The sequence below is a fragment of the Dermacentor andersoni genome, chromosome 3 (assembly GCF_023375885.2).
Source record: "Dermacentor andersoni chromosome 3, qqDerAnde1_hic_scaffold, whole genome shotgun sequence".
NCBI lineage: Eukaryota > Metazoa > Arthropoda > Arachnida > Ixodida > Ixodidae > Dermacentor > Dermacentor andersoni.
Window position 1 is genome coordinate 137,309,317 of NC_092816.1, and position 13,266 is coordinate 137,322,582.

General features: G+C 49.9%; 1 protein-coding gene across 1 annotated transcript; it reads right to left on the bottom strand.

The window, feature by feature from the left end:
- Positions 1-1,828: 1,828 nt before the first annotated feature.
- Positions 1,829-12,336, bottom strand: LOC126525316 (venom allergen 5-like). Its single transcript, XM_050173329.3, has 2 exons — positions 11,488-12,336; positions 1,829-3,592 (listed from the first exon to the last, which is right to left on the bottom strand). Exon 2 carries the CDS (start codon positions 3,521-3,523, stop codon positions 2,261-2,263), a length of 1,263 nt encoding a protein of 420 aa, XP_050029286.2. The 5' UTR covers positions 3,524-3,592; positions 11,488-12,336; the 3' UTR covers positions 1,829-2,260.
- Positions 12,337-13,266: the final 930 nt, after the last annotated feature.

The window sequence follows — 13,266 nt, forward strand, 5'->3', positions numbered from 1 at the left end:
CTAAGCGCCGTGGGCAAGTACGAGCCTTAATTGAAACAGCGGGTACACCAATGTTGCCTTTCGCACTGCTCTGGCGCGAATGAATTCATCCATGAATGAAGGCAAATCTCTGCGGTATGGTATTGAGAATGAAAACAAATAAACACTGAAAGTTACTGGCGCGAGCGCGAAATCAGTTTCGCTGCTTGCTTATAGTGCGCGTGTCGGCGGAAAATGCGCGTATTCGCGGCACCAGTGTCACACTGGCGGGCTCCGAACGTTTGTTTAAGTGTAGGAACACACTTCACTGGCCACAGTTTCTGCTCACGGACTGTTTGTAAAAATTCAAAGAAACAAAGCTAAAACTCAGTGCCCTTCCACTGTGTGAAGAAGGACGACCGGCGAAGCTGTCTATGTGGGCCCCTTAATGGTGAAATGCGCCTCCGCCGCGGGTCGGCCCGTCATTGCACTATCTTCGGGATCGGCTGACGTATGGGGAGTGCTTCACGCCTGCTTCACCTAAGCCGCGGGTGCGCCCGGCATTGCATTATCTGCGGGATCGGCCCACGTATGGGGAGATTTGTGTCTACACACGGACACGATCCTGGGGGAACTATCCCTTTACAGCTTCTCTGTAAGAAAGGACAGTCCGCTTGACGGGCTTCTTGTACCAAGAGCAATATAGCCCAGTGTTCGACGAAAACCCGTCTGATCCCTTGTTCCAACTGAAGCAAGGATCTTGTAACGATGTCTAAATGCCAGAATCAGTTGTTTATTTTACTTTATTTTGTTTTATTTGGCGAGTGTATATTTCTAGTTATCTTACGTTCTTTCCCATCCAGATGTGTTTTTGTCGAACACTGAACTAAGACAACCGGTTTTTCTAAACCATCAGGCGAGCTTTCCAGCAAGACAGGGTGCCAAAGAAAAAGCCGATAGCCCCTGCATAGACCAGCGGGTGCGTGAGCACTTGCTGTACTTGATCAGGTTGAGTATGTTGAATGCAATGTCGTGAAATTAAACAGAGGTCTAAAGTACTAGTAGCTGTAGTTGCCGTTCCGATGATGGTCCTGATTGGTTGAGCAAAGGTTTGTTGCGGGGAAGCGAAATTAAAAATTACGACATGCGTCCTTTAGTGTACGCGAAGCGTCTGAGCGACGAAAAGCAAGCAGCACTTAGTGAGTTGAATAGAGGAAACCCGAACCCACTGTCGCACTACCGAACCATAGGAACAGAAAAGTAAACGAAGGAGTACAGAGTGGTAAGCATGCGAACTCCACCTTCAGAGATTACGCAAGAAAGATCAATTGTGAGAAATGAAGTTTAACGAAAGAAAAGACAAAGTTGGCAGTGCATAAACAACGTAACTCTAACCTTGTTCCCAAGGCGTGATTGAACGTGCAGGTGAGCACAAATTAACGTAGAGGAGGAAGGAGAGCGCAAGGATGAAGTATTGTGGATTATTACGATGATCTAAACAGTTTTGGGTCGACGCAGAGCTGTGTGTCTTGAGAAAGTTTACTTGTTGAGAATATATATCATAGAAACAGTGCTCCCAGTTGCTACAGAGCGCGGAAATATGCAAGACTACTCGGAACTAATGCACGTGCATGTGATTTGCCATGACATGAAACGATATGTCTCGTGGCTGTGGGCGTCAGCCCGCATTAGGTTTAATTGCTTGCTTCGCCCTTCACTCGGCTATTTACCTTGGGTGTAGGGAGAAGATGTGTTACCATTAGCATTCATGGTACCGCTATGTCTCTTAAACAAACAGACAGACACAAGATAATTTGGTAGACATGGGTGTTGGGCTTCCCGCTTTCTTAAGTAATCAATGACAACCACATAATCGTAGATGCACGCTGGTGCGTGTGATTTATTGGTAAGAATAACCGTGAAGTAATCTTATGTTTGTGCTACGCGTATTGGACGGAGTATTGATGGGAAAACATATACCGTAAGAGCGCAAATTTAAGCGCTCACTTTTCTTTAGATTGCCGACAATTTGAACAGGAGAAACAACATAGAATTACGAAGTGTTTAAAAGCATAAATTTAAGTACCGTTCAAAATTGATAGCCGTGTGTTGCGAATTTGCATTCGTGCAGGCTTTCATGATGTCATATTCTGAATTTGTGCGTGCATAATGAACTGCAAAGCTTCTGAGGTTTGCAAGCAGTGGAACCACTTATATTTGCAGCGCCGTATGTGACCCCACGCATGCTTTATCGTCTGCCTTCATCAGTATCGCCCGCCCGTCCTCGGAACACAAGATGACGCTAGCGGTCGTATCCTCGAAATACCGTCACACTTACACGTTCAGGTCTGTTAATGTACACGTCGTGCACGTCATCGATCCCAAACCTCAGTTGTGCGAAATCACCGCCACTGTTGTCCAGGTGGTACTTCACCTCCCTCAGTATGTTGAAAGATTGTTCTCTCGTCTTCCAGAACCCGAGTGGCCATTTATGTGCCCAGCTATCGCTTTCGTAAGGAGGCTTCCACGTCACCATTTTGTTCGTCTGGATCGAATACACTGGAGGGCGTGTCAGCTTTCCAGCCCATGGTCGTTGTGCATCGTAATGACGCATCCACGCCCTGTTTCTCCTCGTTGCGCCTGAAGATACGCTATAAGGGTACCACGACCCGTTCCAGAACCGCCGTGTTCCAGAATGGGGTCTCCAAGTCCCTATTTTCGCTGTTGAACTCGGATACATCGCTGCGGGAACTGATGTGCCAGCCGAGGACCGCGCCGTTTGGTAGGCCGCCGTGAAGCTGCTGCCGGTGCAGAGCCCCGCCGGCCACTCGCACGCCATACCCCGCGGGCAATGGCTGCACGCTCTACCAGGCAGGTACACGGGCTTTCCCACGTGGTTGCCGGCGTCCGCGTAGTTGCACACGTAGAAGTTGGTAGCACCTCCACGCCCGCCGTGCTTCCTGAAACGGACTGCTCCACAGCCCACGAACTGGGTGCTCGCCCAGATGACCTGCGCGAAGTGTCCCACGGGTCCCACCGCGTTCTCGCTGAAGTGACTCAAACCCGACGGCGAGTAGCGGTGATTCTCCTTGAACCACGACCTGACGGCCCTCTCGATGTCGTTGCCGACCCAAGACGAGGAACCATTGGTAGCGCCGTTGCTCTTCCAATAGGCGGCCAGGTTCTGTCCCGTGCGCGGGAACTTCACCGTCGACCGGTGACGTCCGGCGTCGTGCCGAACGTTGCACTGCTTGGCGTGCGCCTCCGCGACTTCCGCCAGGCCGTCATCCCAGCGCAGTTTCCGCATGTCTGAGGCGGGAGGAAAGCGTGGTAGTCTACCGCGGGCAACCATGCTCCGGTACTTGTTGTGGACGTCGACGAATGACTTCTGCTCAGCCGGCGTCAATCCTGAAGACACGATGTCGCATTCGTAGTTGCGTGGAAGGCAAGCGGTGTGACCTTCTGTTTTCCTGTACTCTGGGAGGCACCGCTGGAGGGTCAGTCGAAACAAGCAGACGGACAGTGCAGAGCGGAGCAGCAGACCAACGCGTGGCCAGAACAGCATCGTGACCGGTCTTCTGAAGTCTTTGGCATCGAAGCGAGTGGGTGCGGGTGGACGCCTGGCCGTCTCCTTCTGGGGAAGCAAGGACAAACGAAAAGCGCATGTACACATCCAGGGGAAACACATGCCTGCCTCGGCAACACTTGTGTCAAAATTATATCAAGTTCTTGTTGGCTAATTAAGTGCAACAACTTTCCTGTTGCCTAGCCGTCCAGATTTTTGTCTGCCAGGAAGAGCCTCCTATATGACACCCTTTAAAGTGGGCGTAACGGCACACGCAGTCATTTATTAGCTTGACCTGGATATTAGACGTGCTACACGCCACCATTTACGGATTATCGAACGCATATCTAGATCCTTCCGTTAACAGCAGCATATGCTCAGCGTGCACAATTGCGAGATGATAAAGAGGAGAAAGAAGAAGCATTAAGGCTCAAATTGTAATAAACAGTGCAGGACACGCGACAGAAGGAAGCCACAGACAAAGCGCCTATTAGTTTAGTTACGTGTGCAAACGAGCCGTATGGTCAGTAATATTGTGCATTGTAGAGCATTGTGCTTGGACAGTTTCTGGGCGCTTTACCCCCCCCCCCCCCCCAACTAGGTATAACCTCTGCAAAATATGCGGTACATGACATTCATGTCTTATTCAACCTGCGTTGCCCCACCTTTCAGTACCTCAAGTAAGCCACTTGACAATGCCTCGGTCAGTGAGGTGCAACAGTGTCTGCTCAGCACTTGAAAAAGAAAGAAAGAAAGAAAGCAAGAAAGCAAGAAAGAAAGAAAGAAAGCAAGAAAGAAAGAAAGCAGGAAAGAAAGCAAGCAAGAAAGCAAGAAAACAAGCAAGCAAGCAAGCAAGCAAGCAAGCAAGCAAGCAAGCAGGAAAGCAAGCAAGCAAGCAAGCAAGCAAGCAAGCAGGAAATCAAGCAAGCAAGCAAGCAAGCAAGCAAGCAAGCAAGCAAGCAAGCAAGCAAGCAAGCAAGCAAGCAGGAAAGCAAGCAAGAAAACAAGAAAGCAAGAAAGAAAGCAAGAAAGCAAGAAAGCAAGTAAGAAATGATTGTGTTATCCAGAATGTACATACTCCCCTAAGAATCCAATATTGACAAACTCTATTTGGTAAGCTAAAAGAAACACTAAAGTTTATTATCGACAAATCATAAAGTGACTAATAACAAGGGTGTGTCTGTGTTATCGCAAAAGCACTACCATATAGGCGTCATTTCTGCTGATTATATGCTTCTTAAGAGTTGAAGAAAAGGAGTCAATTGCAAAATGACGAAAATACGATCTATGGATACCGGGTATTTCTACGAAGACTTTAAATACTACTTAAAGATAGCCATTTTGACAAAGAAGAGAGACGTGCCATCGCGGAGACACGCCATAAGTGACAGCGACCATGGGGTGACGGGTGATGCGTGGTAATCAATCGCTAACTATAAAAAAATCATTAATTCACTTTCTAACTTTTCTTTAGCGGGCTCATCGTAATTTGGAAGTTGGAGCGAACTCTCCGTACAAGCCAGATCAACTTTTGGATCGGGAAAAATGCGATTAACCACGGAACTGCGGTACGTCGAAATTCGACTATCATAGCGCGCGAAACCGAAATTGGGAGGCGGCAGCAAGCGCAAAGCCGCGCCCCTCGAGGTGACGTTCTGCTTACGTCATCCATCAGAGGGCAGCCAGCGCGCAGCGGGTCCCTGCTACTCGCAATCGGGAAGGAAGGAAAATACTCTAAAGTGTAAATAAATCCCTCTGCTATATCCACAAACCAGACCTGTACACGTTACATACAAGATAACTTATTACAATTACAAGTCATGCGAAAATGTAATTCATTACAGTAACGAATTAGTGATCCACGATAGTAACTGAGCAAGTATTCAAAAGTAATCAATTACATTTATGTATACTTTCCTCCAAACCTTTAGTGACATTGCAAAAATACACTAAATAGAAGGAGCTGGAACGGCTCTTTCAGATGTAGTAAGCTGCTGGGCCAGTTGGTTCGACATGTCTTGTAAACTGGAGCGCACCTTCAGCAGACCTCCGCATGATGCGTGCCTTCACAGATAACGGTTTTTCAACATTAAGTCCGCCATCGTCCCTCGTTTACGTGAGAGGAGATCAGGTGTGATAACGAAAACTTGCTCGATGCGAGCGCTGCAGGGAAGGGTGGTGTTGCCACGTGCGGACACGGGACGGGGAATGCAGTGAACAAATAGCGGGAACTACCCAATGACAATGGAAAAAGCGATGTCTAAACCCACTCAGCATAAGCGTTCGGGTGGGGTGGTGTCCCTGCCGCCTACAAACGCAAACCCAAAGTGAGATGAAAATGTGAAGCGGACAACAGAGGCCGCGCAACCTAAAAAACAAAAAAAGAACAAAAAGAAAATGCAGTCGTCTATCGTTAATTCGACCTCCGGTAATTCGACGTCTCGCTTAATTTTTGGGGCACTTGAAAGCCTCGGCGAGAAATTATACACTGCTATGAATGGAAAATTAATTTATTCAAACGCGAAAGCATGTCGATTCATTTAATTCGTTCCCCACTGCCTCCCAATCATACGTGCACCGGAACACCCAAGAAACTCAGCACACGGTGCTACTACTCCATGAAGATGTTTTATTTTCGTTTTTTTTTTGTTAACTACGCTCCTTTTACTCGTGAAGCCGTTCGTTTCTGCTTGTTTAATGGTCTAGTTTCATCCGTTTACCATGGTCCCGTATGAAAGTTACGCAGCGTTTTCCATCGAGGTAAACAAAGGAATTCTTTAAGATGTTAAGAAAGTCGTATTCAGCAGAAAAGAGATTAGTGTGAAATACGGCGTGTAAGAAAAGTACACTTGCAATGTCCAGAGCGAAAGAATAAATTGATTGAGTTTGCTGCTGTTCGTCAATGAGAGCGTTCGGATAATTCGTGCGCCTGAAGGATCAATTCGACCTCAAGGATTGAATTGACGGTATAAAGCTGCCTGTACAGAGCACCGGGTTTGCCTGTCTGAGCATGATCGTTCGCGAGGCTGTTGCTTCGCCAGATTGTAGGCGTTCTACTGTACTTCAGGCGAAATTCTTGCCCTCAAAGGTGCGTCACCCATTATAGATTGTCTCGCCAATAAAGTGAATGGTGCAGAGATGACAGGCACACGGCAGCGAGAAGGCTGAGAGAGACGACGAAGAAAAGGAACAAGTAAACAAGGCTTTCGCAGGGACGGCCTCTTGTCTCGTTCTCATCACTACAATGGCGCAGTCTAGAAAACGAATTTCTAGGACGGAAGTCACGCGCTCTCGTGTGTCCTCGGTGTTGCGGGTACCTCCAACCACGCTTCCTCGTCATGAATCCCACTACTCCAGCACCACCGCAAGTACTCACCGCAACATCTGTAGACGGTGACCAGGCCTCCTCGGCGGCTTCAGGGCAGCACTACACCGGTGATATTGCTTAAGCCACGCTGTCCTTCATGGTATCGCATTCCCTTCCGTTACCGTGTGCTCCGCGTTTCCACCTGACTCTGCGCTTCGGTCCTTCCTGCCTGGTATTCGCACCTTCTCCTGCCATGGATAGCGACTACTTCCAGCCACCAAGGGATGGCGGGTCCCGCTGCCGCGAGCAGGACGACTGTCGGCGGACGCCACCTCTGCGTTCTCAGTTCAACCAGCCAGCGGAGATCCCGCGCTGCGGCCTGTAGCACCCGTCTGCCGTGGAACTACTGACGTTTCGCGACTTACAGGCTCACGGGGCTCTTTAGGTGTGGTCTTCCTAAACGCAGCCTCCGCAGAAGTCGCCATCCCCGGCAGAGGCACGGGGACGTCAACGTGCATCCGCACCACGAACCATGCCGGCTCTCCAAAGATTTACGCAGAAATAAGGAGAAAACAGCTTAGCTAGAGAAATAGCGTCCTGGCTCGCAGACACTTCATCTTCGTCCTCTAGACCGGCCTCCAGAGCGTCATCGACGGCGATGACACCAGTGTCTACTCGCTCAGCAGTGAGGACTTCTCCGATGACGCCTTCGAGCTTGTGCGGAGCCGCAAGGCGAAACGGAGACACACCACCAGGGAATACATGTCTCCGAGCACGCCAACGGTAGGACCAACTCAGAATACCGCAGTCAGTACGATTCTGTTTGTACCAGAACTCACTACCGATAACCTGAGGCGAATCAACAGACAGTCTGTATCGGTGCAAATTGAACCGGTGGCGCCAAATCAGGTCACAGACGTTTGAGTGAACACACGGAAAAAATGTGCTGGCTATTGACGTCACACATGAGACTGCGCTGAGAAATTTGACTAAAGTTACTGAACTAGGTGGGGTCAAGCTCCGCTAGTACGTCCCCCTGAACAGTGGTTCCACTACTGATGTCATCTACGACGTGGACGTCTCCATCTTCAGCGCAGACTTGCCGATTTTAGTGAAGCCTGTCGTTGATGGCGTCGCCATAACCTATGTGTATCGCCTCGGCACATCCCGCTGTGTTAAAATAATTTTCAAGGGCGAGACTCTCCCTTCGCACGTAAAGGTGGGCCACTTTAGGCACCCTGTGCGACCATTCATCCCAAGGTCACTCCAATGCCGCAATCGTATGAGGCTGGGACACGCGAGCGCCGTATGCGAGAACACGAGAGTTTGTTCACGCTGCAGACTCTTGTGCAACCACGGTTCTCAAATGCACCAATTGCCTTGGGTCCCATGATCCTTCCTCGAAGGACTGTCCCAAAATGAAGAAGGAAAACGAGATCTTGAAACATATGGCGATAGACCATTCGTTTATCGGGAAGCTGTTGCGGCCGTTAGAAAGCGACGCTCCCGACGCCGTCGCACTTCAAAGTACGCTGATGCCTCTGTCAAGAGTACAGCCCATCCGACAGCACCTCCTCCTCTGCCCCCTAGGCCTGGCGCAATTCATTCTAAATCTTACAAGGTCATGGTGGTGAACAATATAATTTGGTCAACACTACTAAAAAAACAGCCAAAGCCAGAACCGCAAAAGTCGCAACCGAAAGCACAACCGAAGCCGGAGCCGATGCCACGGCCGATACCACGGCTGATGCCACAGCCGATGCCACAGCCAGAGCTGATGCCACAGCCGGAGCCGGAGCCACGTCAAGTGATACAGCTGCGCACCGCTGCAGAGTGCACAGCGCGGGTTCCTGACAAATTGCCCGAAGAAAACCAGCAAGTTATTATGATACTCCGGTCTCTCACGAATACTTTACGAATGCTCTCGAATAACCTGCACATTCTGCCAGCGCGAAGTACAATGCAGGTACTGGATGCTCTCAGTTCAGTGTTTGCAAGTCTTGAGTAAGCATCATGGCTCAGCCGCAGCATTCTATTCGCACTGAAAAGGCTGGGGTTTACCAAAACACTATACTGCCACGTACTGCAACGTACTGCTGACGCCCACCGACTCCTTGGTCTTCACTGGTGACTTCAACGTGCATCACCAGCTATGGGGAATCACCAAAGTTTGCTTCAGACAGCAGAATGACGGCAGCCTAACGTATCGGCGGAGCACTTGCTTGGACTTGACTGATTTCGAATCGCTCTGCTGCGCGCACACACAGTGTTCCCTCTATCCCGCTTTCTCTCTTTCTGTTCCCCTTTCCCTTCCCCCAGTGTAGGGTAGCAAACCGGACGCTCGTCTGGCAGACCTCCCTGCTTTTCCTCTCTTTGCTATCCCTCTCTTGGGTGTGGGCACTCAATACATTGCACATGGTGTAATCGCCATGTCTGGAGTGACGACAAAGGAGGGGTGATTACCTCAAAAGGACTTCCCGGAGCCAACAAAGCATGGGACGACTATGAAGGTCACGCCAACCGAACCTAGGTAGAATGGAGTGGAGCTTTAATAACAATTTCAGGCTGCACCGGCGACGCAATCTCTGTACCAGCCGCCATTTCAACACCTACCAGCGCACGCTGAAACAGCGCTATCGGCTGCACCCGACCCACAAACGCGCTGCAGACCACCGCTGGTACTTTGCCAGCGGAGCTGCTACGACGACAACCCAGCTAAGCTCGGGAGCAGTACCATCGCGCCGTTGCAGCTGCACCTGACAAGGTTTCGGCAGATGGGCTCGCAGCCTGCCCGCTGTAGACCCAGGATTTGGGCTGTAGAGAGAGAACTGGTTCTTGTGGGGAAAGGAGGAAAGGCTAGCACTATCTTCTGCAACCCATGCGGGAGCACGGCTCAGCGCCAACAGGGTGGGGGAGGTGGGAGTAAAGGAGAGAGAGGGTAGGAGGGACAAAGGTAGATGGTCGTCCTAGAAGCATCAGAGCAGCCCGGCCGGGAGGGCCCAGTGGCTTCGACCGGTTATCGGACCCTGCGTCGGTATTCGACACTGCACCGTCTTCGCTACCAGAGCCCGAGACCCCTTCTGAACCACAGCAGTCGGTGACGCGGCCATCGCGTTCATCATCGCTTGTGTACATGGATTTATTCGGGTGACGGCAACTGGTCAATAAACCTACACATGCTACCTGAAGGCATCGATATATCCCTATTCGAGACCCTCGTAATGTAATGAACAAGAAGAAAGGAAACCGAGGGGTCCGATTTTTATTAATCGTACAATAAGAAGCTAACAAACAAATACAACAAGGACAACATAGAGGGATTACTTGTACTTACTAAGTGAATTAAAGAAATTGTAAACTCATGGAAATGAAAGTGGACCCCCCCCCCCCCCCCAAAAAAAAAAGAATAAACAGCGGGCCGCATGTAAGATACGAACCCGTGTCTTCGAATTAGGCGTGCGATGCTCCTGCCAAATGAGCTACCGCGGCGCCGTTTCCCCATCCACTTTTTATGGTTCAGAACAACATTCATTTGGGCTAGATGGTGCATACTTGAACTTCGGCTCCTCGGAAACAAGCACAGCTCTGCGCCCACGTCGTCAGCGAGGGTTCGAGGAGCAGCTGCACCAACAAGCACGGCAAGCAGTTTGTAAAGGGCTGCACCGGTGTGGTATATGAAATACCCTTGAACTGCGGGAAAACCTATGCGGGCCAAGCGGGTAGATGCGTGAATGAACTTGCAGCTGAACATGTGCGGTCGCTGAAAGGAGGGGCGCGTCTTTCGGAACATTGCGCAACTTGCACTGCGTGTGATCGGGCGGCACAACATTCGCCACGGAAACAATGCCTGTACTGCAAGAAGTGTGAACCACAGTTCCGAGGGATAAAGATTCTTGGCAAAAGCAGAGATACAAAGGTACGTAAGGTTTTGGAGGCATTCCATATAAAGAAGGGAGGAAAAAACTGTGTTATTGATATTTCCGTGACCCTCTTTGAAAGCGAAATGTCATATCTTGAACAGTTTGGCAGATGATGCATATTGGTCCTTGTGCACATGTCTGTGATTTTCCTCATATTTGCTGATATTTCGGTGAATAAAGCTAGATGAAGTTGGCGCTTGTCCTGTGTCGTTCTCCCTCTCGTGATCGTTTTAGTTGGCCGCTTTTCCTTCCTAGTTCAACTTTTTAGGGTATTCTTGTTTTAATACTAGAGGTAACCATGGGAACGTTAGCCAAATAGATAACGTAGTCGTGGCGCTGGCGGCAGAAAGAATATGCCACATCCGCCTCCTACATTTGTGACTGTGGTGGCGCTGGATTAATAGAAAAATCAGGCCCCTCGGTTTCCTTTCTTCTCGTTCATGTATATATATATGGAGTGCAAGTGTGCAATAAAAACCTAAGCCCACGCTGTAACTTAAACAAGTGAGGCTCTCTACAACCCTGTCTAATAATATAGCGAGTCTATCTAGGGATTTGTACTTCGACGAAGCAGAGGTGCATATTTTACATTCAACGTGAAAACGGCTGGGAACCCACCTGATTTACGGCGTCGTGATTAGAAATACATCGCCACGTAAAGGGGAAAATTACGAAGCAACATCATATAGTGAGTTTTAAAGATATTGTTTTAAAATTTGTGGCTTTCAAGCACTAACCTGCAGATACGCTCCGGGGTCCAACGCCGCGAAAGAGCCCGATTTCGCCTCCGTCTAGCAAAAGAAACCATCAAATGCCTGCGAGCCGTCACCACGCTCGACATTACGATGGTTGGGGCGTGTTGTCAAGCCTGGAACTAGCTCGTTATCTTGCCCTTATTATTGTTTTTTTTTCTTGTCCTCGCGTATATACGCCACTTCGGCTCCTTCCTGAGTAGTTCCGGGGTGCGTTTAATACACGTTGACGTCGCAAGATGCAAGCGGGAAGAGAAATAATGACGGCACGCAAACAAGGGAAGCTTGATTATGCCCACCGAGCCTTCGAACACAAAAAAAAAGAAAAGAAAAAGAAAACCCTTAAACAAGGAATCAAAACAGGGCTATCCTAACACCTGCCATGAGAGCCCGTACACCCTACGCCGCCCTCTCGTAGTAGTCAGCATTGCCGCGATACCGCTCTCTTTCCAGGCATCGTGTGCGCGCTGTGTCTCATTTATAGCTCGGAAGGCCCCAAAACGAGGAGCTCTAAACGTACAACTGCAACTGAGGAGTCGGAAGGTTCTGCTTCGCGTACGACTTCGGCGTAGAGTGCGCGGCGTTCGGGTGGTCCAGGTTTTTTGCCGAACCATACCCCCCTAACCCGCCTGTCCAGTTATTCTTCGAATATCAGCGGCGTATACTCGAGCATCAAACGCGCAACCGTTGCAGCTGTTTCTTTGAAGCAGTCCCGCGCGCGTCGCGTTTGTTTCGCTATCCCCGCGGGCGTGTACGGCAACCACACAGGACGTGTAAAGCATGATTTGCGCGCTAACGCCATCGCTTCGACATGCCGCGAGCTGTGAGCTGATCGTGTCACATTGTTCTCCCATTAGGCGCAGTTTGTCGCGCGCTATTGTTTCCCGTAAGCGCCAAGGAAATCCCGTGCGGGGCTCGTTAATGTCATCAGCAATTAGCAAAAGCGACAGCAGGGTAATCACGGCAGGTGCTGTAAGCAAATGCATAAAACACGCGAAAGCGCGTCGCCTCTGTTCCATGGGCGTTTCCCCTTGCGTACCGCGGACACTCATTCCCACATATACTCAACAGAACAGTTGAACAACACGGGTTCACGTGACAGTTATCTGTTCAATGTAAACCCTGGTAATACTTCAAGCGCAGAGTGGGAAATGCTGCATACGTGTCTTCTATGTCTAAAATTTCACGCTCTGAAAGATTTGTGCCACACGTGCTGACATATGTGCCCTGGCTGTATCACGTATACGCTACACGTAATCGACGTGTTTTCGAGCGTTCTCTTGTGTGCCGTCCGTGTTTTAATAACCAAGAGCTTTCCTAGTGTCATCGCGTTCTCTGTGTGCTCTCTGGGTTTCCGTGGAGAAAACGGGTCATTAAGCTTTTCCGCCGAAGCTGACCACCCATGATGCCCCAAGCTTTCGCAATTGATCGCACAGGGGTGGGCCTCGTGCAATATGCGAGAAATCGTAATGCCCAACTAATCGTGCAGCAGCATGCACGTACAGTGATAGCTGTTACCTCCTTTGCCGTAACATAAGCTGCGTGCGCACAGCCCAGACCACGACAACCGCACTGCTTAGGAGGCTGTAGATAACACGCTTGCCCTGTGCGCGCCGGATGTTCTTGCTAGAGACACAGCTCATGACTGGACCATTTCGATGCACCGTCAACCGGCCACTTTCTGCAAGTCTTCCTTCAGGTCCGTAGCCGAGATACTCTGCGTGTCCGGCCGTGAAGGCCATTGTGGCTTTTTTGAGGGAAAGT